Source organism: Rhamphochromis longiceps, linkage group LG8, assembly GCF_057381845.1.
Source record: "Rhamphochromis longiceps isolate RC_006_pf linkage group LG8, R_longiceps_female_GT1.1, whole genome shotgun sequence".
NCBI lineage: Eukaryota > Metazoa > Chordata > Actinopteri > Cichliformes > Cichlidae > Rhamphochromis > Rhamphochromis longiceps.
The window spans coordinates 3,332,590-3,359,870 of NC_140564.1; the positions used below are offsets into that span (position 1 = coordinate 3,332,590).

The 27,281-nt window shown below is 41.8% G+C and overlaps 1 protein-coding gene and 1 long non-coding RNA gene across 2 annotated transcripts in view; one reads left to right on the forward strand and one right to left on the reverse strand.

Annotated features, from left to right (window-relative positions):
* The window catches only part of LOC146662904 (ryanodine receptor 2-like), a 317,890-nt gene that overhangs the window by 115,080 nt on the left and 175,529 nt on the right, over positions 1-27,281 (forward strand). Inside the window, exons 13-26 of the mRNA XM_085415489.1 lie at positions 8,572-8,755; positions 9,420-9,555; positions 9,810-9,905; positions 12,175-12,293; positions 13,271-13,404; positions 13,498-13,739; positions 14,981-15,173; positions 18,070-18,274; positions 18,415-18,519; positions 20,319-20,422; positions 20,580-20,663; positions 22,880-23,039; positions 24,169-24,316; positions 24,524-24,627. Of these exons, the coding sequence (XP_085271615.1) occupies positions 8,572-8,755; positions 9,420-9,555; positions 9,810-9,905; positions 12,175-12,293; positions 13,271-13,404; positions 13,498-13,739; positions 14,981-15,173; positions 18,070-18,274; positions 18,415-18,519; positions 20,319-20,422; positions 20,580-20,663; positions 22,880-23,039; positions 24,169-24,316; positions 24,524-24,627 (2,014 nt within the window). The remainder of the gene's footprint in view (positions 1-8,571; positions 8,756-9,419; positions 9,556-9,809; positions 9,906-12,174; positions 12,294-13,270; positions 13,405-13,497; positions 13,740-14,980; positions 15,174-18,069; positions 18,275-18,414; positions 18,520-20,318; positions 20,423-20,579; positions 20,664-22,879; positions 23,040-24,168; positions 24,317-24,523; positions 24,628-27,281) is intronic.
* Positions 1-27,281, reverse strand: part of LOC146662905 (uncharacterized) — a 413,626-nt gene that overhangs the window by 105,898 nt on the left and 280,447 nt on the right. The window lies entirely within an intron of this gene.

A 27,281-nucleotide genomic window follows, 5' to 3' on the forward strand; every position in this document is an offset into this window, starting at 1 on the left:
ACCCACATTGGACCCACTGCAGTTCACCTATTGTCCCACCTGATCAACAGATGATGCCATCGCCACCACCCTATATCTCGCCCTCACCCAACTGGAAAACAAAGACACATATGTGTGGATGCTGTACATAAATTTCAGTTCAGCATTCAGCACAATCATTCCTCAGCACCTGACTGGAAAACTGAGCCCGTTGGGCCTGAACACCCCCCTCTGCAACTGGATCCTGGACTTTCTGACAGAGAGACCTCAGACAGTCCATCTCCAGCACCACCACACTGAGCACTGGAGCCCCTCAGAGCTGTGTGCCCAGCCCACTGCTGTTTCCTCTGCTGACATGTCACTGTGCAGCAATGCACAGTTGGAACCACATCATCAAGTTCGCCAATGACACGACTGTGATGGGTCTCATCAGCACGAGCGACGAGTCAGCATACAGAGAGGAAGTGTGACAGCTAACGGACTGGTGTAGAGTCAACAACCTGTCTCTGAATGTGGAGAAAACAAAAGAGATAATTGTTGACCTTAGGAGAGCACAGAGAAATCACTGTCCTCTTAACATCGATGGATCCGAGGTCATCAAGAGCACCATATTCCTTGGTGTCCACCTGGCGGAGAACCTCTCCTGGTCCCTCAAAACCAGCTCCTTAACCAAGAAGGCCCAACAGCGTCTCTACTTCCTGTGGAAGCTGATAAAAGCCCATTTCCCATCATCCATTCTCACCATGTTCTACAGAGGGACTATAGAGAGCGTCCTGAGCACCTGCATCTGCAGTTTTTTTTAAGGGTTTACTGCACACCATGTTGAAATATGTCAAGTTTTCAGCTAAGACCTCTTTTAAAATTGCCTTGTTGGTCCAAAAACACTATTTAATGTCTGTCAAACTGTCTGATCTTTGGCGTTTTTCATAGATTCAACTAAAGAAATGGAACCAAATATCACAAAATTTGTTTTGCAAACATACAGTTGAAATTTGTTAGTTGCCTGTTATGTACAGAAATAATACTGGGTCATTTTTTGAGTTTGATGCCTTTTTTATTCTTAAGTGATTTATAGGACAGTGTTAAGTGGATTAAGAAACAACTTTCCTCTGAAACTGGTGAGTTACAAGTTGAATGAAAAAGGTTCGGTTACTGTGGTGACTACCATCTGGTTACACCATGTGTCTTAGATTGTTAGGCCCAAGTACAATAACATAAGTTTTATCTGGATTCAGAAGCAGAAAATTAGAGGTCATCCAGGTCTTTATGTCTTCAGGACATTTTAAGTAATTGGTGCATGTTTACTGGTGTCATGGATAGATCAAGCTAGCTCTGTGGAAGTAATTAAGACTCCCCATATCCATGAACAAATTGTAGTCTATTAGATAGATATGATTCGAATCACTGCAGCGGAGTACCTTTAATACTTACAGCATGCTCAAATCACAGTAAATTATTATCGTCGACAGTGTTGAACCCTGCACTGAGGCCTAGAGGGACAAGCACAGAGATGAGTTCACTGTCACAAGAAGATCATTTGGCTTGTGGTGCATAGTCCATGAATAGAGATAGGTTGATCATATTTAAGATTGAAGCATTAAGTGGGAGGACTTTTTAAAGGAGGCTTGTAGGAATGGGGTCTAAAAGACAAGAAGTAATTGTTTAAGTTAACTCAAAAAGATCATTTGGAGAAAAAGAGTCTAAATAATGGATGAAGTCATTAATAGTTAAGGTTAAAGGAATTCTTGGTCCAACAGAGTTCTAACTTTTTGTCAGCCTGGCTACAGTGCTGAAGAGAAACCTAGAGTTGTCCTTATTTTCTTCTATCAGTGATGAATAGTAACATATTCTAGCTTTAAAAGAGGGCTTTTTAAAAAATAGAGCAACAAAGTATTTCTCCAGGCTAAATGATGATCTTCTAAATTAGTGAGACGCCATTCCCTCTCCTGTTTATGAGTTATTTGCTTTAAGGTGCGTGTTTGAGAATTATACCAGGGAGTCAAGTACTTCTGATTTGAGGCTTTCTTTTACAGAGAATCCATAGTATTCAGATACAACAAACAGAACAGTTTTTTCATTTCAGGCTTTCAACTTTTTGAATTATAACTAGGGATGGGTATCGAAAACTGGTTCTTGTTGAGAACCGGTTCCCACTGTTTCAATCCCTTGGAATTGTTTGCCATTTTTGCAAACGATACCCTGACGTCATCACGTTGCGGAGTGTCATTTACCTGGCAGGAAACACGGCGGCTCAAACGCTCAAAAGTTTGATTATACTTTACGAGAATGGATGACAACAGGGCAACTTGCAATACTTGCAAAGTAGATATTTCATTTAAGGGAGGAAACACTACGAATATGCGAAAGCATTTGCTCACAAAACACGTGATAACCTTGAATGTCATGTTTTTAATTCCGCTCCGGACTCGTGAATCTCAACCCAGCAGCAGCGGTAACGTTTGCACGTCCTCTCCCGTTAATGCGGCAGGTAAATAATCAACTAACAGTGCATATTATGTTAGCGCGATCTGCCTTATTACAAAACCTGCCATTACTGTGCGTTTAGGTGACCATGATGAGAGAGACAGAGTCTGGCTGGCTCAGACTGGCAGTTCTCGCTGCAGTCTACCGGTAGCATCTCCTTTCTAGTGATGCGCGAATCATGAACAAATCGTTCAATACTCGAGAATCACTTTACTGACTCATGAATCATGATTCACAAGCCCAACTGACTCATCCCTGTTGCTGTTAGCAGCAATATATCTAGCTTATAATTAAAATTGTGGAGAAAAACACAACATCCAGTATCGTAACAAAAACATTTTTGCTCTGAAGAAGAAAGTTCACATCAAGACAATAGCTCCTCGGTTCACAGTAGCATCGCTCTGCTAACATGCTAACAGCACATTTGAGCTACTCACCCCCTCCCTTCTGTGCTGAATCATAGAGCGAACGAATCACTCACTCACTCACTCACTCACTAACCCCCTCCCTCCTGTGCTGAATCGTAAGCCTAAGCGAATCACTCAGGACTCACTAACCCCCTCCCTCCTCTGCTGAATCGTCAGCGTAAGCGAATCACTCAGGATTAACTAACCCCCTCCCTCCTGTGCTGAATCATAGAGCGAACAAATCCCTCACTCACTCACTCACCCCCTCCCTCCTGGCTCACAGCTCCTTCTTCTTCTTGGTTGGCAACCAATGTTAAGGCACATTACCGCCCCCTGGCTCACAGCTCAGTGGACATTTAGATGAGAAAATATATATTTGACACATTTAAGGAAAATACTAATAAAATAAAAATAAACAAAATAAATGTTTATTAAGCAATTTTGATAGGAAATTTCTTAATTTTAGAAATGTTTTTGCTCTTTTTTGCTCTATAAAATAGTTGTTTTCTTTTAGAATCATTCATCTTAGCAGTAGGATTTACATGAAAAGAGAAACAAATTAAGTTTGAGTGAAAATGTAAATTTTTTGAACTCTCTGGTCAACTGACTCAGTGAATCAAATGACCCAAAAATCCGATTCACTTTGGTGAGTGACTCATTAAAACTCGATTCAGTAAAAAGAATCAAATTTACCATCACTACTCCTTTCAGGCCAGGATAGACGAATGTCACCGAGCAGTGATTAAGTTTGTGGTAAAAGGCTTGCACCATTTGCCACAGCAGATCCCCCCGATTTTTGGTAAGTGAATGTGTTTAATTGTAGGCAGGGACATTACTGGATATTCTTGTGTAATTGCTACAGAATAATTTATGTTATACTTTGTTATTGCTACAGAAGAATATTTATTTTATTATTTTACATTTGCAATTTTTTTTCCTGGGGACCCTGTGACACCCCATTGAAGAGCCGTAGGCTGTGGATCTCTTAAGATCTCACTGCTGGGTTTGTAAGGCCATGTTTGTCATGAACCGAAGTTCAGCGCACAAGCTGGACCCAGAAGCAGAGCCAACACACACAGGAGTACGAGAAAATAAACTTCATTTTAACTGAAGGTGTCCCGGGAGGGTAGAAGGAAAACACGCGTGAAACTAGAGAAACCAAGGGACCGGGAGATGAGTCGCGCAGGAACGCCGAAAACGGGACTGTGGGAGGCTGCAACAGAAAAAGGAAAAGAATTATTGGGGCGCGGGGAAATAGCAGCATACGTGGGGGTGGGCGTGGGCATCCCATCAGCTCCTCGGACGGCGGGCCGCGGACCATGACAATGTTACTCCTAAATTTCTATCTTGTTCAAAGAGAAGATATAAAACAAAGTTCTAAGCTATTCGACCTTTTTAAAAAAGAATCGCTAAGAGAATCGATAAAGAATCTAATCGTTAAACAGAATCGAAAATGGAATCGGAATCGTGAAAATCTTATCAATATCCATCCCTAATTATAACTCTGTTGTTCTGTGGTTGATTAATAAGCTGGAGTTGATGATTGCTGCTACTCCCCCTCCTGGTGTTGATTCACTTAAGCTGACAAAATCATCCTGCAGTAACAAACTTTTTGTAAGGCGGAATAAATCAATGTTATTTATTAACAGGGTTTTAGAAGAGAGAGACCTAATGTTTGATAACCAACATTTGTATTTATACAGGACAAAAGTCATAAAGTGCTTTACAATACAAAGTAAAATGCAAGAATTAAAACAGTTTAAATTCATAAAACTAAATAAAGCCAATCCTACACAATTCCACTTGCTTCTTTTAGAAGCTTTCAACACTTTCCATAGATCGTGAGTCCAATGGAAGCAAGTTTTGAAACCTGGTGTCCCGGGTGTCTACAACTCCAAAAGCACAGTCTCCTCTTCTCTGTAACTTAGACAAACAGCCAACAACAAGTGATCAGCTGATCTCAGAGACATGGCAGTTACCTATGAATGAAGAAATTTACTAATATAGTGATGTATCTGACCATGAACGGCTCTGAAAATGATCACCAGAACTTTAAGAGAAGCTATTGTAAAAAACATCTGATTTTTCTATCGATTAAAAAAAAAGATAAAGTAAAAAGGATGTTCATTTAATGGAAAATGTTAAAAACCAATAACAGGCAGCTTAAACCATTTATCATATTCTTCATATTCTTTAATGTTAAATTGTGCTGCTTTAATGTCACATTGTGCATTATCAATGAAGAAAAAAAAACACTTTAAAATAAACCGGTGTTAAATATGATATGAAAACATGTTACTACATTCATGTTATTGTGTTACTAAAATGATGAATTAACATCTGAAAACCTAATAAATTGCAACTGAAAAGTGCGGTGCATTGTGCTGTTTGACAACTTATGACGACCGCTTCGATAAAAGTTAAAATCTAAAATAACAGAATAATATATCATCCAGCCATTTTCTTCCGCATATCTGAAGTCAGGTCGGTTTATAATACAGCTCTGTATCACTTTTAAGATAAAAGTCTAGATGTTAAGTCTTTTTACACTCTCTCAGATGAGAGATAAGCCAGGTCCACTTCAATCCTTTTCAATCCCACCTCTCTCGACAGTACCTTGTATGTAACTGTTGATTTTCTCTATGCAATATTGGACCAGTGTAAAGAAAATTATATCCAGAGCGAGAACTGAAGAAATTATTCATATTGCATTTTATTAACAAAGAAGTAGAAATTTGTGATTTACTTTTTTGGGCATAGAATTTTATTTTGCAAATTTTCACTTGTCTTAGTATACCTGACAGAACAACTGCACTGAAAGTTGATTTAAGATACACAAAACAATCAATATAAAGTTGTATTAACTTATTTGTTCCTCCCTGATTTATTTTGGTGTAATACATTTACCTGTTTCATAAAATGTAAATAGAGCCTAAGTAAATGTAAAATGTACTTTATTATTCTTTTACAACTCTTTTGTAATTAAGTAAAATTAAAAGAAACGGGCCCACACCTGGGGGGGCTTGATATGTTCCAAGAGAATGAGACACAGACACTAATATGTGTTTCCACCGTCATGCACACATATACAAAGACTCACGCACTCACCCAACATGGAGACACACAAAAATGAACGTGGTACACTAAGACCCCATGCCTCACTCCGCCCACCCATATGTGGTGTTGATGCATGCTGTTCTAAAATGCATTTTAAGCAGGCGAGTAGCATGGTGCCAAAAACCTTCTGCCAGACAACACTTGGTGTCAGCACGGCCCCTCCCTAGAACACATATTGTCTACATATATTTAAAAATGAGAGGTGGGCACCAGCACCAGAGGTGAGGCTGAATAAACAGACCGTCCTCTGGACGCCCTTCAGTGTGCCAAACCCCCGAGGCCCAATATGAATGTGTAATGAGAGTGTAAGTAATACAAATGTCTAAGTTGTGGAATAAAACTGAGGCGCAGGTGGCCAGGAGGGGACAGAGGAGGAATGTCTCCCCTACACCTCAGTAACACACCTGTGCCTCAATGGAGGATCCAAGGAAGGAGGGAGGCAACTGGGGATGGGGAGGGGGGGGGATCTACCAAGGGCAGGGGCCCCAGGCCCAACCACACCCACCCCAACATTCAGTCATACACTGCATAGGACAATAGACACTGAGGCTGAGTTCATCCTCCACCTCTGCTACATCTTCTCCACCTGCAGAGTGGACTCCTCAAGAGCAGAGGCCACCAGCAAAAGATGGTAAAAACCTTGATTCATTAACCTGTATAGAGCACTCTATGTTGTATTTTGTATTGTATTAATTGTAGACATTGGGATGTCATTTCATGTTATTTCTAATCTATTTAAAATCTTTTAAACATATCTGAGACCAGAGACTTTGGTCTAAGCTGACTGATAAATCTGCCTCCCATTTTGCAATAGGAGGGCCAGTATATTTTAGACAACTGACCATCATCTTTGTAACAATGGTATAAGATTCAGAATTCGGAGTGTAAACTGGAATCATGCATTCAGTGGGTTAAGGGATTGGAGACTACAGGGACTGTGGGATTTGACTCCACTCTGGAAATCAAGAAGAAAAAGCCACAGGATGCTGGAGAAGGAAGAATATTGCAACGAGTGCAGGGAGAAGTTGAAATAGGTTCTGGGTGATAGGGAAGAGTTACCAAATGACTGGGAAAGTAAGGCTGAAGTGCTGAGGGGAACTGCCAAGATGATAAGTATGTTAAGAACCTACACATTGGACGCATAGACAAATGCTTTGTCACATGTTCATTCAACGTAGTCAGTAGACATTTGAATAGAATCTTGGTACAAGTAGAAGTTCAGTCCTACATCAGTTAAGTAGAATGTTGTTCCTGGCTGTTATGGACCCACCAGTTACTATAATACCATCTGGGACCACAGCTATCGAGGAGAATGTTCACCTGTGGATTACTGTCAGTCATGTTGTTGAGATCAGGTTTCTGTGAGACTTGGACGATCTGTTGCTCTTCTTCTTTTTGTACGTGAAAACAACAAGCCGAGCTGGATTCTACAGAGTCTCCAAACCCCTCTCCACCCCTCTGTAACAGTGTTGTCATTTAATGCAATTTGTTTTATACTTTATGGGGCTATTATATGCTGAATGTGTATTTTTACAATATCAGGTCTACTTATAAGACATTTCAATTGATGCCCTACATCTTAACCCTCTCAAGGCAGGCGTTGCCGATTTGCAACAGTTAAAAACTAACAACCCGATTACCCCACATACATATTTTTTTTTGTTTTTTTTGTTTTTTTTTACTCAGAAGTACGACTGCAGGACTTGGTTGTGCATTAGCAACAAAAAGTTTAATTTGAGCCTGAGAGGGTTAAACAATAATTCCAGAAAATGAGTTTGAGCTGTACTACATCAAAGAAAAACACAGCACAAAGGACGTGTTAACGAATGATCAGCTCACACTGACAAGCTTGTCACGGTCAACTAACCCCGAAACAGCCTTAACACAGACTCTGCAACCCCATAGGATTACTAATCTGATTAGACAGCTGAGAGATTTCTTTTCCAACCCCTCAGTCTCTCGTGTGTGAGGTTTCAGTCAGACATGTCACTTGGTCATGCTTTGATGTCTGTTTCAAAAAGCTAACACGGTGAATATGCTCAGTGTAAAGCTCCACAACGGGACTTTGCCAACTAGTTGATGTCACGATGGCCAAAACCATATTTAAACATTTTTTCTTTATTGTTTGTCAGCTGTAATCCACAGACATATCGTCACACTGAGAAAAACCCACCTGTATTAACATGCTTCATTCCATTTTCATCCAAATCAATAAAGGTCTGACTTCTGGATCCTTGTGAACGACTCTTCTTCCAAGTCTTCCTCTCTTTTCATTTTGGGAATTGAGATAATCTTTAAAATTGCAGGTTAATTTCTGGGGTCATCTAGAAGACAAGGATGCAAAAAATGAAGGAATCCTTCAGACAATCTTTCTGTCTTTCTGTGTTTATGACTTCAACACAAGAGAAACATCAAATCAGTGATTAGGCTGAGGAGAGGGATCGGCACATTTTAGTTTCTTTCTCATTTGCATCTACATTCACACTCTTGCAGCAGAACATGCTAAACTTGCGTAACACAAGGTGACATTTTCCGCTTCTCTAGTTTATAGCATGACTGACATCCTCCATTCTGTATTTCCCAGGGGTCTGGACATACTAAGAAAGAAAGGAAGGAGCTTTACTTTGGATCTGCCAATAGACTCAGTTAGCCTGAGCCTCCAGGATCTAATAGGTTATTTCCAACCGCCTGGAGATCACCTAGAACATGAAGACAAACAGAACCGACTGCGAGCTCTGAAGAACCGTCAGAACCTCTTTCAGGAAGAGGTAGGGTGCACTTGGACATATGTGTGTTTACAAACTAACTTCAGATCATTTTTAACAGTTTTTGCTTCCAATTTTAAAGATTTAGTCTAATATATTTATATATTCTGCCTCAGTACATACATACAGTACATCCACCCCCAGTGAATTTTGTAGTGGTTTATTTCTAATGATGGAACATGTTGGAATATTTAATGTCTAAAATGTTATTTTAAGAAGAAAAAGAAAAGATGAATCAATTACTTTACTGTATACACGAATTGTTTTCTTTTAATGACACAATCCATGTCTGTGAAACTGTTGCTCAAAGAACTGCCAATTATATCATGTTTGCTTTCACATTGTGTCCATAGTGGCTGAAAATATTCACAGTGGCCCAAACCATTTCTCTACTAACTTGTAAACATGCGTTTTGCTCCTGTTTACTTGGAGAGAAATTGACACACTTCGAGCTTCCAGTGGCCATTAGAGGAAATGCAGTTTTTTTGGCACGTCTGTGTTTTTCAACTCAGATATTAGCTTGGTCACATTATCTATATCCAAATCCATAGAATGATTTAATGGCATTCAATTTGCTTTTATTTCCTAACTTTTCTGTGACTACACTCTGTTTTGTAGAGCTCATTTCAGGTGAATAAAGTAAAAACAACAGTTTTCATATTTCTAGGGGATGATCAGCCTGGTCTTGGAGTGCATTGATCGGCTTCATGTCTACAGTAGTGCAGCTCATTTTGCGGAGGCAGTTGGAAAGGAGGCTGGAGAGGCCTGGAGCGCCATTCTCAACTCCCTCTACCAGCTACTGGGTAAACAAGCGCACAGACAGAAGCACAGAAAAGATGCAATAACTCAAATTGTAATTCCACTCACCTAAAACTACATATTAGACCTGAAGACAATCAGGTTATTTTAAGAGATGACAAATGCTCAGAGATTCATTCAGAAAGGGATCAGAGGACAGAGACAGGTGACATGTGGGCTCAGTAAGAGTTTTCTATGTTACTGTTGTTACACCTCTTGATATCATGTCACTTCTCTCAACTTATTTTCATCTTTCTAGCTGCACTCATCAGAGGGAACAGGAAGAACTGTGCCCAGTTCTCTGGTTCACTGGACTGGCTCATTAGCAGACTGGAGCGACTGGAGGCTTGCTCTGGTAGGTTAGCTTGTCTTTTACATGGTATAATATATTTATGGTTATGTAAAAGAGGTGCTGAAGTCAAAGTACACATTCTCAGAAATGCCTTGGTTACATACAAATGGATGTTACGTAGAAAAAGCAGTTGACATCAGATGACAAGTCAATTTAATCACCTCGTAAAAGGTTTCAGCTAATTTAACAAGAAGCCACCTTTTCAGCTGTTAGAAACATGACTGTGCCTTAAGCTTCCAAGTTTATATTACTGAATCAGCAATATGATAGTGGGATGATAGTGGGAACCAACTGAAATTCTGAGCAATGAGGGGTTTTCTCTTAGTCGGATCATGGATGAACTGAAGGTTTATATGAGCGCAGTGCACTGTGGAAACTGGGTAAGTTGGATTCAGGCTTTGCTCACCAAAACACAATAAAGCTGCTTTAAACATAAAAAGGATCCAGAATTTAATAAACAAAGAACACAAGAGTCAGCAGAGTTTGTTGCTGTGTTGCTGAGTTGGTTGAGGTAAACCCACAAGTGAACGGTGGAAAAACATGCTGATGAATTACACCGACTACAGTTAAATGTTGGTGTCGTTTACAGATAAATAAATAATAGGAAACGAACAGGACAGAGTCGAATTTATTTATTTAGCACATTTAAAACAACGGCTGTTCACCAAAGTGCTGTACGTCTAAAATAATCAAATGAGATAACAACAGAGGAAAAGATGTCATAATTTAAGAAAGTAAGAATGAAATGAGTACAGAACTCATTCTGATTTAAAAGCCAGAGAATAAAAGTGGCTTTTCAAACAGATGAGTCAGCAACAGGAGGGACAATATGAGACCTGAAGTCTGTGATCCTATTGCTGAAGACTTGCCTGCAATGCTATAAGAGGAGCAGCAGTAGGAGAATTAAGAACAGAGTTAATCACAGTAAGTACAGTACGAGTCTGTGACAGTTGTTAGCCACGATCTTAGAGAAACACTTCTTTTTGCTGCTCTTACAGTCTTCTGATAATTTAACAAAGATTCAAAGTTATCAAAAGACACATGTTCGGTCAGTTTTTCTACACACGTGTCTGAGTCCTCTGGTGGCATTATTGAACCAAGGCTTAGTTTTATGTTTTTGACTCCTGGTTGTGAGTTGAGCAATGAAATCAAGGATCTCTAAGGAGGTTGAATTAAACAGAGAAAGTAAGTCGTCAAGTGGATGGACCTATCAAAAGGTAAGGCGTGACTACAGGTTCTTTTTTGTTCTTGTCCAATCAGAACTGTCGTGAGAAGACCAAAATGCCCAACAGATTTACTTTCCCAAGTGGACCGCTTGCCATAATGGTCTACCTGGTAGTCATATTTTATTAGAACTTTATTAGGATTTTTGAGTTATTACAATTACAATGGACAAAACTGGGGGATGGAAAAGAAAAAGAGGAAAGAAAGAGAAGTTGAGCACAAAGTTCACAGAAGGAGAGGGAAAGAAAAATAGAGAAGCAGATGGAGAGAGAGCAAAAACAGTGAAAATCTGCTGAAGAAAAACAACAAAAACACAGCAGAGAAACCACGGCAACGACCAGCATATGGGGTAGTCTACCTAGTACTCACATTCTGATGATTTAGAGTCTACCTGTGACACTGTCTTTACCTTACAGTGTAACCTGCTTTGTGATGACTTGTAACAAACCACAGGTAGAAGGAACCTGGAAACAGTCAAAGGGCAGGCAAGAGAAAAGACTATAAACAGGATGATGATGTCCAACATGAACCAGCAGGTTTAACAAATCATACATTCAAAAGGGAAGAAAGTGAAGACGGAGAGAAATACACCAGAATCGACGATTACAAAATACAAAAAGGCATTAACTACTCTGTTGTTATGATCTGGCAATACATCGATAAAAATGTACAGAAATCAGTTGCAAATTAATCGAACAATATTTAAATAACTTAAAAAAGAAATATTTAAAAAGCACTTTTAACATTTTATTTATTTTCTCTATTTGCTCTAGTTGCATTTGTAATTCAATCTTTTAGTGGTGTCCTGTATGTTTAGAAGTATTTCCACTTTGACAGATAAAATTTACATCATTATTTTACATATCTAACGACAGTAAGATGTAGAGCTGAGTGATGAGTAAGCTAGTTGCCTCTGCTCTTAGCTTTGGGACCTGTACAGCCATTATCGGTTCTCCAAACTTTGACAGTAAAACCGACTCTTAGCTTTTTGTGAACTGTGGTTTTGAATCAAGTTATCGTCACACTGCACCTTATTTTTCAATTACAGGTATATTGGAGGTGCTTCACTGTGTACTGGTGGAGAGTCCTGAAGCACTTAACATAATCAAAGAGGAACATATCAAGTCTATCATATCTCTGTTGGACAAACATGGTCGGAACCACAAGGTACGGGCACTTACTTACCCACAAACACAAACTGGTGATGATGATAGTATATTTTAAAGCCTAGTTATCCCTGGTACACTTGCATCATTTTTTATAGGTAGAAAGGCTGTTCTTTGGATAGCTTGCCTTGGTTATTCTGTTGATTTAGATTCTGTCGGTATGTGTTGTTTCTTTATTTGACTCCATGATGTTGAAAACAGGACTCTGTGAGGTCAGACCCTCTGTTGCAGGACGACTTCTCCTTATTACGTCTGGCGAGATAGGTTTTATGACTCTGCCTTGTTATTTCACCCTTTTTTCATGCTGAAGCATGGATGTAGTACCAATCACATTAAAGTCTGAACATCTATACATGGTGTTTAAAACAAGCAATCTAATATTTTTTTAGGTCCATCTTATGCTCATTAAAAGCTCTTACTTAACATACATCCTGCTAACACACTCAATATGTTAGCAGCAGATCCTTTCACTCAGTACTTTGTTGTAAGGCCTCCATGGATCTAACTTGTTGCAGTGTATCGCACCGAAGATCCACACCCTGGACCTTTTGTTGTGTTGAAATCATTTAGTATCAAGGAGCATTATCCTGATGGGAAAAGTTATTGCCATCAGGGAATACTGTTACCATTAAGGACCAAAAGTTTCTTGTGTCATCACACTGCCTGTGCCAGCTTGCAGTGTTTCCCATCATTTCTTTGAGTAACAGCTAAATGCACTGGGTTGTCACCAGATGTCAAAGAAAACCAGGCCACCTTTTCCCACTGCTCCATGGTACAGTCCTGATACTCATGTGTTCATTGTAGTAGGTTTCAGTCAGAAATACAGACTGAACGGACGCTCTGAGCCCTCTGTGGTGTCTCCAGCCACCACTGACCTTTTCAGCAGTTCAGTATAGATGTCACTACCTGTTTACTTGTGCCTCTTTATATCGTAGAGACAATAACATCTTATCCGTCTTGTTTATAAATACCGTTTAGGTTCTAGACGTGCTGTGTTCACTGTGTGTGTGTCACGGCGTGGCAGTGCGCTCTAACCAGCACCTGATCTGTGACAACCTGCTGCCAGGAAGAGATTTATTACTGCAGACCCGCCTGATCAACCACATAAGCAGGTAAACAAATACAAACATTTGCAATGGTCGGATTGTGGAATCCCATGTCAGTAATGGATTTACCTACTCACTGACATTCATTCACTCCAACAGCATGCGACCCAACATCTTTTTGGGCGTCAGTGAGGGCTCTGCCCAGTACAGGAAGTGGTACTACGAGCTGATTGTGGATCAGGTTTTGCCATTTGTCACAGCAGAGGCCACTCACCTCAGGGTGGGTTGGGGCAACACCAATGGCTATGCACCGTACCCCAGTGGAGGAGAGGGGTGGGGAGGCAACGGGGTGGGTGATGACCTCTATTCCTATGGCTTTGATGGACTCCATCTTTGGTCAGGTGAGCTGTGTGTGTCCAGTGTGTGTACAAAGATGGAGTGATTTTGATTACTAACTCACTGATAATGAAAGTCTGTGCAGAATCATTTTTACCCCTCAGCCCTAGAAGGTAGTAGGAGGTAATGTAATGTAGGAGCTTTAAATTAATACCATAGTTGTATCTACTCAGTAACCTCAACCTAAAGGTCAAAATACTGTGAATACAATAACTCGTGATGGAAGTCACCTAGGATTTTCAAATTGGAGGATGGCAGGACCTCCTAGAATCTCACTGATCTCAACTAATGTTTTCTGAAAATCTTGTGAATGTGATATCTCAAGAATAAGCAAGATTTTGAAATTAATACCATAGGTGTGTCTAACAGGAGACTGAAGGGTGGCACTGGCAGTTGCCAGTATGTTTTCCCATTGAAATGTGAGACTACTGAATGTGGACTATAGTGGTCACAATCTTTAGGTGTGAGAGTGCTGTGCTGCCTCAAGAACTGAGCAGCTTACAGCTGTTAATTCAGCTATTAATTTAACATCATATCAGAAAGCACCAATACGGTGCACATTTTAATAATAATAATGGATTTATATAGCACTTTTCAAGAGCCTCAAAGCGCTTTACAATGCCACTATTCATTCACTCTCACATTCACACACTGGTGGAGGCAGCTACATTGTAGCCACAGCTGCCCTGGAGCAGACTGACAGAAGCGAGGCTGCCATATCGCGCCATCGGCCCCTCTGGCCAACACCAGTAGGCAGTAGGTGAAGTGTCTTGCCCAAGGACACAACGACCAATACAGACAGAGCTGGGGATTGAACCGACAACCTTCCGGTTACAAGCCGGAAGGTCCCAACCCCCTGAACCACGTTCGCCATTTTTAGGACACTTTCGAGTTATGGATCCTTTTATTTATTTATTTATTTATTTTAAAATGCACAGAAATAGATTTTAAAAAAGGAAAAGATCTTTGTATGAAACTATGTTTTTTTTTAACTGTTGGACAGTTATGCAAAGTGCCTGCAAGATGTTTTTTCTGCTGAAAAAGGCCAAAAAGAAAAAAAGAAAACATGGATGGATGGATCACATCCATGGATCACAATAACGTAGGAAATACTCTGTAAAGTAAAAGCAAAAACCATAATGGAAAAATGTCCTGGTATAAACTCTGATGTCGTTTTGTACTTAAACAGTTCAGACTGGAATCAAACTAAACTGTTTCTCGCTGCACTTCTGTGTATCCTGTGCAGGCTGCATTGCGCGGACTGTTAGCTCACCCAATCAGCATCTCCTTCGATCAGAAGATGTGGTGAGCTGCTGCCTGGACCTCAGTGTGCCCAGTATCTCCTTCAGAATCAATGGCCAGCCAGTTCAGGGCATGTTTGAGAACTTCAACTCTGATGGCCTTTTCTTCCCAGTGGCGAGCTTCTCTGCTGGGGTCAAGTCAGTGTTTCACTGAAGCTCATCAACACAGCATGATAACAGAGTTATTGTCTTTGTTCTCCATGAAGCTTGCTTTATTTTTGTCTTTTAAAATGGATTTGCAACTGTATAATGACTATAAGCACAACTTACATGCACATCCTGATTTTGTAGAGTGATTGTTGTCCTAAAAACAGCGTAGCATACTTCTGAGACTATTACAGTAACTGCCTGATGAGTGTCTTACAAAAGTTATCAGTGGGGTTGTTGTTATATTAGGACAACAATTATGTGATATCACTGGGATTTATAAAGTTACGCTGAAACCAAGCACACCATTGTTTTTCTTGTGACATTACCAATAAGTTTGATGTGTCACATGGCCCTCTTCCTATTGAAAAAACAAAAGTTGTATCCAAGATGGCCGACTTCTAAATGGCCACCATGGTCACCACCCATCTTGAGGAGTTTGCCCCCTCACATATACTAATGTGCCACAAACAGGACTTTAATATCACCAACCATTCCCATGTTATTACGCTGTATCCATAGAAATGGCCCACCCTGTAGATTTGGTATTTAGCTTTTAGCTGGAATTTTCAATATATAGGGGTTCAAACCTACAAACTAATGTCTCGTCACATATAGAATATTCTTTACTGGCCAAGTCAGTCATTTTATCTCAACCTAGTAAAGCAAATGAATGTTAATATAAGTATTAAAAACAAATGATGTTAATTTGCCCAAATACTTCTGCGCCCACGAAAATGGGAGCTATGCATAAAATTCCTCGTCAGTCAATGCAATGAACCTATTTTTGTTAAACCCCTGAAAGGCTCAATGTCAGCACTTTAACCCTGCCATGCATGAATTATGACAACCTCAATCAGGATTTTTTCTTAAGTATTTTAATTCATCTTTAGGCATTAAAAGATGAATAAAAAATACTTAAGAAAAAATCCTGATTGAGGTTGTCATAATTCATGCATGGCAGGGGTTAAATGACAATCATTACAATGAAACACGTCATACATCTATAGCAGGGGTCGGCAACCTTTCTGATGATGAGTGCCATCTAAAATTTCCTCAGAAGTCAGTGTGCCATATGACTGCATTAGCAATAAATTTAATAACGCTCCATATTAACAGTTACACACTATATGGATACTTTATTGATCCCCATGGGGAAATTACTTGTTTTTCTCTGCATTTGACCCATTCACTCAGTGAAGCAGTGGGCAGCCCACTAAGCAGGCGCCCGGGGAGCAGTGTGTAGGGATGGTACCTTGCTCAGGGGTACCTCAGGGTAGCCGTTAAGTGGATTCGAACCGTCGACCTTCCGATCATGGGGCGACCACTTTACCTACTTTCTCCATAACAAGAACTCATAACAGCAAATACAACAGAAAATGCAAATGCTATTTATGGTCTCCTCATAACAATGATGCGAAATAATAAACTGGGCCAATATGGCATGTTTATGGCCATTTATTTTTTAATGCACCTTATCAGATTATTTCACTGCGTGTCGTGCCCAAGGCTGGACTGGGACACAAAATGGGCCCGGGCATTTTGACGAGACCAACCCACCAGGTATTAAAGCCATAAAGCCTTTGTATGAAAACAGACGCTGTTGTGACAGTGATGTACACTGTCTTGTTGGTATATGTATAATTTCTGTACATTTCTATAAATTTTGCATCAGAGTGAGCGATAAACAAACAAGAGAGATGGGACTTGTGACAGAAAAGCCGATCAGCTGATCATTGATCAGTTTCATGATTGAAGTAGAAACAGGAGAGGGAGGGGAGAGAATGAGAGGAGAAGAGGCAGCTGACAGCATAAAGACACAGAATAACTCCAGCTTTGTGTCTTTTTCCATCCTAGCTGAAGTCCGGGACAAACTGTGCTCCTTTTCACCTCAATACGAAACGCGTAATATTTTTTCTGAATACGAGACAATTCAGTTTTTACGGGACGGTTTGCAACTCTACTAACTAACCCTATGAATAAAATAAAGTTCACTATCAGTAACATCATAGCACCACCCAGCTGTATAGAAACTCCGTCAAGCTGGCTAGCACGCAGTACGAGTTATTGTAACTGACTGTAAAAAGTCAGTACAACGAAAATAAACTCCACCTAAACTTGGTTTATATCTGACCCAGATAGACTGCAGGTCAGAACTTCTTACCTGAAGTTCAGTTCACCTGACACTCGGACCGGCGGCCGCCTCGGGTCTCTCCTCCTCCTGCCTCCCCTTTCCCTCATCCACCTGCTGGCCTCTGTGGAAGCTCCGCCATAGCCACCACCAAACAACTGAGTTATTTTTACACATCTGCCAGCACCTGGCCAATCCACCACCTTTCATTGTTTATAGTTACTAAAAAAAAAAAAAATCACGTGTGCCCAGGGTTGCCGACCCCTGATCTACAGTAACATTAAACGGCCAGTGAGTGGCAGGTATGGAGTGACACATCAGTGTCCAATGTAGTGGTTTATGTGCAAGTATACCATCCACACTGACACAAATACAAGAAAACAGCCTTTGAATAGCTGTCCAATAGTGACCAGTATTAGTGAAAGGGTTCATTGGATCTTGATCGCTTGACTTAAAACTCACAATGGTGTGTACGGAGGCAAGAGTACCAAAAACTCTGTCACTGTCCGAAAATGTAACAGTATATTAATTGGTCAGCAATATGAAGACAAATAGCACAACTGTAGCAGGCTGACTAACTCACATGTTTTTGGTACCTTTCTTTTTATATCATCATCATCATCATCATCACTGACATCCCAAATTTGAATGCCTAAGGCAATTTTTGTCCCAGATCTATCACATAAATGTCGGTCCCAGGAGCGCTGCCACTGGGCTGTTTTCTGGTTTTCACAAACTTTCCTGTTTCACCTGCAGGGTGCGATTCCTCCTCGGTGGGCGTCATGGGGAGTTTAAGTTCCTCCCTCCTCCTGGTTATGCCCCTTGCTATGAAGCAGTGTTGCCCAGGGAGAAACTGAAACTGGAGGCTAGTCAGGATCAGACTGCCACCAGAGACCTGCTGGGACCGACTGTCACTTTGAGCCAGGCAGCATTCACCCCTATACCTGTAGACACCAGCCAGGTCAGAAATGTCTTGCTCCATTTTTCTCAATAACACACTTGATTTAAGTTCACTTTTTAATTATTTTTGAAGTCATTCAATAAAGTTTTTTTTCCCTTAACCATAACCAGTAACTGAAACGCTGTTTGTTTTTTGTTCAGATTATTTTGCCACCTCACCTGGAAAGGATCAGAGAAAAACTAGCAGAAAACATCCATGAACTCTGGGTGATGAACAAGATCGAATTAGGCTGGATCTATGGTGCAGTGAGTATTATTAAATGAAAACGAATACCTGTACATAATACCTGGTGGACTGCTGCTATGCATGTAATCCCAGCTAAACAGGTTACATAAAGAGGATTTGGGGCTGATAGATTCTTCAGCACCTGTAGCAGTAGCTCAGTGTTCCAACATACAGAAGAAGCAACTGCTATCACAGCTAGAGATTGATGAGTGCAACACAAATGCTACAGCAAGGGAGAGCCAGGACATCAGGTCATGGGGGAGATGTCATCATCCCCTCCCCCCACCAGCTACTGACAGATAGAGCACCGGTTATGGTTATAAGACCAGACTAACCTGTGCACTACCAGAAAGCCTACGACTTAGTGCTTCACACCTGGATTCTGGAATGCCCAAAACTGTACAAGATCAACAGGACCCTGAGCATCTTCATCAGAAATTCGATGGGGATGTGGAGAACAGAACTGCAGACATCGAGGAAAGGTACAAGTACGTTGGAATCCCACATGCAAATGGGAACAATCAAAAGGCCACTAGGAAAGCTGGAACCACCAAATATCTGCAGAAGATAAGGCAAGTCCTGAGGAGAGCTGAATAGGAAGAACAAGATCCGGGCAATCAATAGCTATGCCCTACAGTTGATCAGTTACCCTGCTGGAATATAAGTTGGCCAAAGGAAGCAATAGAAGCCACTGACATCAAGAGAAGGATGCTGCTTACCATGCTTGGAGGGTTTCACCCCAAGTTCAGCACCGTGAGAGTGCAACACTAAGACTACGTTCACACTGCAGGCGAAAGCACTTCAAATCCGACTTTTCTGACCCTATGCGACCCATCTATCCAATCATGGTGTGACAGTGTGAACGGCACAAATCCAATATTTTCCAATCCGATCTGGGTCACTTTCGTATGTGGTGCTGAATCCGATACATATCTGATGTTTCAGAAAGCGACTGCTGCTTGATGGTCACGTCGCATTAAATCCGTCTTTTACGTCACTGACACAAGACAGACGCCAATTATCAGCGCCAGAGAAGACATCGCGAACGCTTCCTGGCCATCCAGTGAAACTGTTGGGAAGACAACGTTGGAGAAACGTGAACATTTTATATGTACTGTATAATCTGCAGATCCTGACAGAAATCTGCAGCTATCCTTTGAAGCAACACGTTCGTGAAAGAACAGGCCCCTGCACGGCATGTACCATCAGCAGACAGAAGAAATGGCTGATATTGAGAAATCCTACCAGTGGCCCCCATGCTAATGGGAGCACTTGGTGCAGATCCCAGGAATGACATCCAACAGAGAGAACAAACACTAGAACACGAGAGACTGCACCAGAATAGTGCAGTCCTAGGAATAGCAAAGATACTGCGCAGAAAGATACTGACTCTCTAACTTGAAGGATAAAGAGGCCAGAGCAAGTGTGGAATTATTAAGATATAGAAGATATATCACAAGATTTAGAAATTGCAGGTCAGTTTCTAAGTGTATAAAGTTGTGTACCATGGACAATGCAAAGGTTAACTGTGACTGTAGGTAACAGAGGCTGCCGGTCACTAAGCTTTTTAGCCGGTCACTTTTAGCGTCCAGGAAGACACTGTTCTTCAGTCTGTTGGTTCAGCTCTTGTTGCTCCAGAGCCTTCAATGAAATACTGTTGATCCTTTTCTTTATTTGAATATTGTCAGAATGAACCGATGAATATTTTCGCTATAAAAATACATGACATCAGATATGTTATGTATTTAGCTACAGCTTGGTTACTATTAGTGTCCTGGCTGCCCTAAACTTTTCTTTTTTCTTTGCATGTGTGCTTGAGGTGCGGGATGATAATAAGCGGCAGCACCCATGTCTGGTGGAGTTCTCCAAGCTTCCTGAACAGGAACGAAGCTACAATCTACAGATGTCTCTGGAAACTCTCAAGTAATGTATCAGTGCAGTGAAATTTGAAATTTCATCATATATATTAGTAAGTTTTCTTTGGACGTTGCAGGAGCATCAGTTATTGTTGAAATTCATAACAAGCATCTGCACATCCCATTCACACTTTTCTTTGTGATTGTGTTATTGCCCATTACAGAACTCTCCTGGCTCTGGGTTGCCATGTTGGCCTAGCAGATGAACACGCTGTAGAGAAAGTCAAGAACATGAAACTTTCATCAACGTAAGACCATTAAACCATTAAAACAAAATGTCAGTTCCATATATAACAGCTGGGTACAGAAGAATATACACATTCACCAGTCACTTTGGAAGTTAAATGTGTTCAATGGCTTGTTAAGACAGATATACAGTGGGACAAAAAAGTATTTAGTCAGCCACCGATTGTGCAAGTTCCCCCACCTAAAATGATGACAGTGGTCAGTAATTTGCACCAGAGGTACACTTCAACTGTGAGAGACAGAATGTGAAAAAAAAATCCATGAATCCACATGGTAGGATTTGTAAAGAATTTATTGGTAAATCAGGGTGGAAAATAAGTATTTGGTCAATAACAAAAATACAACTCAATACTTTGTAACATAACCTTTGTTGGCAATAACAGAGGTCAAACGTTTACTATAGGTCTTTACCAGGTTTGCACACACAGTAGCTGGTATTTTGGCCCATTCCTCCATGCAGATCTTCTCGAGAGCAGTGATGTTTTGGGGCTGTCGCCGAGCAACACGGACTTTCAACTCCCGCCACAGATTTTCTATGGGGTTGAGGTCTGGAGACTGGCTAGGCCACTCCAGGACTTTCAAATGCTTCTTACGGAGCCACTCCTTTGTTGCCCGGGCGGTGTGTTTTGGATCATTGTCATGTTGGAAGACCCAGCCTCGTTTCATCTTCAAAGTTCTCACTGATGGAAGGAGGTTTTGGCTCAAAATCTCACGATACATGGCCCCATTCATTCTGTCCTTAACACGGATCAGTCGTCCTGTCCCCTTGGCAGAAAAACAGCCCCATAGCATGATGTTTCCACCCCCATGCTTCACAGTAGGTATGGTGTTCTTGGGATGCAACTCAGTATTCTTCTTCCTCCAAACACGACGAGTTGAGTTTATACCAAAAAGTTCTACTTTGGTTTCATCTGACCACATGACATTCTCCCAATCCTCTGCTGTATCATCCATGTGCTCTCTGGCAAACTTCAGACGGGCCTGGACATGCACTGGCTTCAGCAGCGGAACACGTCTGGCACTGCGGGATTTGATTCCCTGCCGTTGTAGTGTGTTACTGATGGTGACCTTTGTTACTTTGGTCCCAGCTCTCTGCAGGTCATTCACCAGGTCCCCCCGTGTGGTTCTGGGATCTTTGCTCACCGTTCTCATGATCATTTTGACCCCACGGGATGAGATCTTGCATGGAGCCCCAGATCGAGGGAGATTATCAGTGGTCTTGTATGTCTTCCATTTTCTGATGATTGCTCCCACAGTTGATTTTTTCACACCAAGCTGCTTGCCTATTGTAGATTCACTCTTCCCAGTCTGGTGCAGGTCTACAATACTTTTCCTGGTGTCCTTCGAAAGCTCTTTGGTCTTGGCCATGGCGGAGTTTGGAGTCTGACTGTTTGAGGCTGTGGACAGGTGTCTTTTATACAGATGATGAGTTCAAACAGGTGCCATTCATACAGGTAACGAGTGGGGGACAGAAATGCTTCTTACAGAAGACGTTACAGGTCTGTGAGAGCCAGAGATTTTCCTTGTTTGAGGTGACCAAATACTTATTTTCCACCCTGATTTACAAATAAATTCTTTACAAATCCTACCATGTGGATTCATGGATTTTTTTTTCACATTCTGTCTCTCACAGTTGAAGTGTACCTCTGGTGCAAATTACTGACCTCTGTCATCATTTTAAGTGGGGGAACTTGCACAATCGGTGGCTGACTAAATACTTTTTTGCCCCACTGTATCTAATTATCCAATTGCATGAATTCTGGGATGCAGATATGGCCAAGATTAGTTTACACCAATCAGAAAGGTGACGGTGAAGTGACTTTGAATGTGGCATGGTTGTTGGTGCCTGAGAGACTGTCGGAAACTGCTGATCTACTGAGATTATTCCACATTAACATCTCTACGATTTAAAGAGAATGGTCCAAAAAAGAGAAAATATCCAGTGAGCGGCAGGTGATGTTGGAGAAGGATGGTCAAACTGCTTCAGGCTGATAGGAAGGCAAAAGTAACTCAAATAAAAACGCATTATATAACACGTCAAGCACCTTGCCACAAAGTAAGTTGATTCAGAGGGCTGGTGAGTGTTTATGACTAGAGCAACAGAAACCCCCACTGGCATGTTGAACTGGATGAAAATGGACTGGTCTCAGACATCAGCACATTCTGGGTATTTAGGATCTCTGTATAACAATGCAGTACTTCACCTCTATCTGTGCAGCTATGAGTTATCCAGTGGTTATAAACCTGCTCCTCTGGATCTGAGTCACATCAAATTGACCTCCACCCAGGAAGCTATGGTGGACAAGCTAGCTGAGAATGCACACAATGTTTGGGCAAGAGATCGCATCCGCCAGGGCTGGACCTATGGCATACAACAGGTACTCACAATGTTTAAACATTTGAAATCAATTTAATTCATTTCAGACAACAATGATCAAGTTGTTTTATATTGTAAGGAAAAACTCCCTTTTAACATGAAGAAACCTGTGTCAGAACCAATCTGCACCCCCAAGCCAGTCACAGCAGTCGTGGGCTGTGGGTTACGACTGGAAGACAGGACAAGCACATACTGTGGACGAGAGCCAGAGTTTAATAGTAACTAATGATTACATGCAATGTGCTATATAAACACACAGGTAGTGAAAAGAGGTGTGAAGAATGGACTGATTGGACCGATTCTTATACAGCGCTTTTCTACTCTCATGGAGTACTCAAAGCGCTGTATACAACATGCCTCATTCACCCATTCACACCCGCTCATATACAAGCACTGCTAAACTCAAGTGCAAACTAACCAACATTCACACACATTCACACTCCGATGCACTCTGTGCATCATGGGAATCCCCCACAGTCTAGACCTATTTCAGTGTAACTAAGATGATTTTATAGGAGAGGGCTTACCCTCTCCTATAAAATCATCTCCTACCCTAGCAACCAAAAGTTCCTACTTAGCAAGCCAGCAGTGTGAGAGTGAAGTGCTCTATTGAGTGATAAAGTACTACGAGGCCTTTCAGATAAGATGGGGCCTGATAGTTCAAGACCTTGTATTTGATGACAGTGATTTTAAATTTGACATTCCGTTTAAAAGGGAGCCAATGAAGAGAAGTCAGTATGGGAGAAACATGCTCTCTCTTTCTAGTTCCTATCATTAGAATTGCTGCAGCATTTTAGATCAAATAAAGACTTTTCAGGGAGTTTTTGAACAACCTGATAATACTGAATTACAGCCTAGAAGTAATAACGTGAACGTGTTTGTCAGCATTACTTTCTAAAAGAAAACAGTGCTATGTATTGACAAAATTGTGGAGGAACCCTCAATGGCAGTTAGAGGAACTGCAGTTTGTTTCTGTTCAAGGCCACCCCAGTGGTACGAAATGCTGCTGTGTCCCCTCTTAGCTGTAAATTCTAACAGGCTAATTCTTTCTTCTATTATATGAATTCTTTAATTCTTTGTTTTTTGTTGTTGTTTTTTCCATTTTGTAACCTTGTTGTGTCTCTTGTCAGGATCTAAAGAACCGTAGAAACCCTCGTCTGGTCCCCTACGCTCTTCTGGATGAGAGAACCAAAAAGTCCAACAAAGACAGTCTGAGAGAGGCTGTCAGGACTCTCCTGGGATATGGATACAATCTTGAAGCTCCTGACCAAGACCATGGTACAACATGTTTGCTTCAGTAAAAACCATCATTCATTGTATTTTCTTTTCATTTCCATAACTTTTGAGAGAAAAATAAACACCTTAAATATTCAGAAGTACAGTATGTAAGATGTAAGATTTTTTCCTTGACATTGCATTGTTAAGATGCTCACCAAGTCCACCTGTTTTTACCTCTCATTCCTCCCATGCCTCCCTGCCATCCAGCAGCTGAATCGGGCCTGAGTAACGTGTCGGCTGAGAGGTTCCGCATTTTCAGAGCAGAAAAAACATACTGTGTTAATACTGGGAAGTGGTACTTTGAGCTGGAGGTAAGAAGCAAGAAAATAGTTGTGACTGAGATAAAACGCTTAATGAGCATCACTGAAATACATCAGAGATTGTCTGATACAAATATTAAGCTCTCTGTGAAACATCTTCCTAATACATCCTTACTTTGGGAAATATTTTTCTGAACAAATTACTCAACTTAATTTTACACCCTTATACAATCAGCCACTGATTTGTTTTTTATGATGATGATTTTGATTCACTCGCTGGGCCCACGTCCTCACTTTAGGTTTGACAGTGTTTTAGTAGATAAAGGTGGATGGCTTAGACATGAATTGAGCTGCGGTTTGGGGAAGGCCTCGAAGGGGAACCCATGCAGTGCAGTGGTGCTTTTTCTAAACATTAGACCCATAAAACTTTAAACTGGATCTATTTAAGCATAATTAAATGTTTTTATGTTCGTTGCAATACGAATATTGTAAAATGGATTTGACTGTGAATCATGAGCCAAGCTTGAAACCTGGATCCCCCGTAGCCGGTTACCAAGATTACGTGAAGTACCCTCAGAAGGTCTGCTAGATGATGTTAATGCAGCACTACGGGCAATACCTACAACCACGATTACCGACACTAACAAGCTGATCTACAATACGGCAGCAGTGATCAGTGAGATGCTTCGCTACAAGTTGAACAGCGACAAGGGGCAGTACCCTTCATGGAGAAGGAGGCTAGAGGGCAAGATCAAAGTAGCACGGAGGGAGGTTAGCCAACTAACGGAGTTGCAGAAAGGTGCGACAAATAAGGTGCCTAAGAAATACAGCAAGCTGTCCATACCTGAGGCCTTGGAAACTGCCAAGCAAAGACTCACAGCCTTGGCCAGCCACTTGAGGAGGTACACCAGAGAGATAGAAGGCAGGAGAATAAACCAGCTGTTCTCCACAGAACCAGCAAAGGTGTACTCTCAGTGGCAAGGGAACAATAAGAGAACAGCACCACCAAGGCTGGAGACGGAGCAATACTGGAAGAGCATATGGGAGAAGGATGCAACCCATAATGGCAATGCTCAGTGGCTAGAGGATCTGAGGGCTGACCACAGCGACCTCCCTGAACAGGGTCCAGTAACCATCACAGTGGCAGATATCCAAGAAAGGGTCTCCAGTATGAAGAGTTGGACAGCACCAGGGCCCGACATGGTTCACGCCTACTGCCTGAAGAAGCTGACTGCACTCCACGAGCGTCTGGCAGCACAAATGAACCAGCTGCTAGTTAACGAGAGACACCCGGAATGGCTAACTGAAGGCCGGACGGTCCTGATCCCCAAGGACCCCAAGAAGGGACCGGTCCCCTCCAACTACCGACCAATAACCTGCCTCAGTACTACATGGAAGCTCCTGTCAGGCATCATATCGTGCCTGTTCATGTACCCATGAACAGGCACATGGGTCAATACATGAGTGGGACACAGAAAGGAATTGGCAAGAATACCAGAGGCGCAAAACACCAGCTACTGGTAGACAGAACAGTCAGCAGAGACTGCAAGACCAGACTGACCAACCTGTGCACTGCCTGGATTGATTACAAGAAGGCCTATGACTCAATGCCCCACAGCTGGATACTGGAATGCCTAGAATTGTACAAGATCAATGGGACCCTAAGAGCCTTCATCAGGAACTCAATGGGGATGTGGCGTACAACACTAGAGGCCAACTCCAAGCCCATAGCACAAGTTACCATCAAGTGCGGGATCTACCAAGGAGATGCTCTGTCCCCACTGCTGTTCTGCATAGGCCTGAACCCCCTCAGTGAGATCATTAACAAGACTGGCTACGGATACCGACTACGGAACGGAGCAGTTGTCAGCCACCTCCTGTACATGGATGACATCAAGCTGTATGCCAAGAGTGAACGAGACATCGATTCACTGATCCACACTACCAGGCTATACAGCAATGACATTGGAATGTCGTTCGGGCTGGAGAAGTGTAGTCGGATGGTAACAAAGAGAGGGAAGGTAGTCAGAACTGAGGGGATTGAACTACCAGAAGGCAACATTGCAGACATAGAGGACAGTTACAAGTACCTGGGGATCCCGCAGGCAAATGGGAACCATGAAGAGGCCGCTAGAAAGGCTGCAACCACCAAGTACCTGCAGAGGGTCAGGCAAGTCCTGAGGAGTCAGCTGAATGGTAAGAACAAGATCCGGGCCATCAACACATACGCCCTGCCCGTGATCAGGTACCCTGCTGGGGTAATAGGCTGGCCAAAGGAGGAGATAGAAGCCACTGACATAAAGACAAGAAAGCTCCTGACCATGCATGGAGGGTTTCACCCCAAGTCCAGCACCCTGAGGCTGTACGCTAAGCGGAAGGAAGGGGGCCGGGGACTGGTGAGTGTCAGCACCACAGTCCAGGATGAGACAAGGAACATCCAAGAATACATTGGGAAGATGGCCCCAACTGACCGAGTGCTCAGTGAATACCTCAGGCAGCAGAAACCCAAGAAAGAGGAGGGAGACGAGGAACCATCATGGAAGGACAGGCCCCTGCACGGTATGTACCACCGGCAGATAGAGGAGGTGGCTGATATCCAGAAATCCTACCAGTGGCTGGACAAAGCTGGACTGAAAGACAGCACAGAGGCACTAATCATGGCAGCACAAGAACAAGCTCTGAGTACAAGATCCATAGAGGCTGGG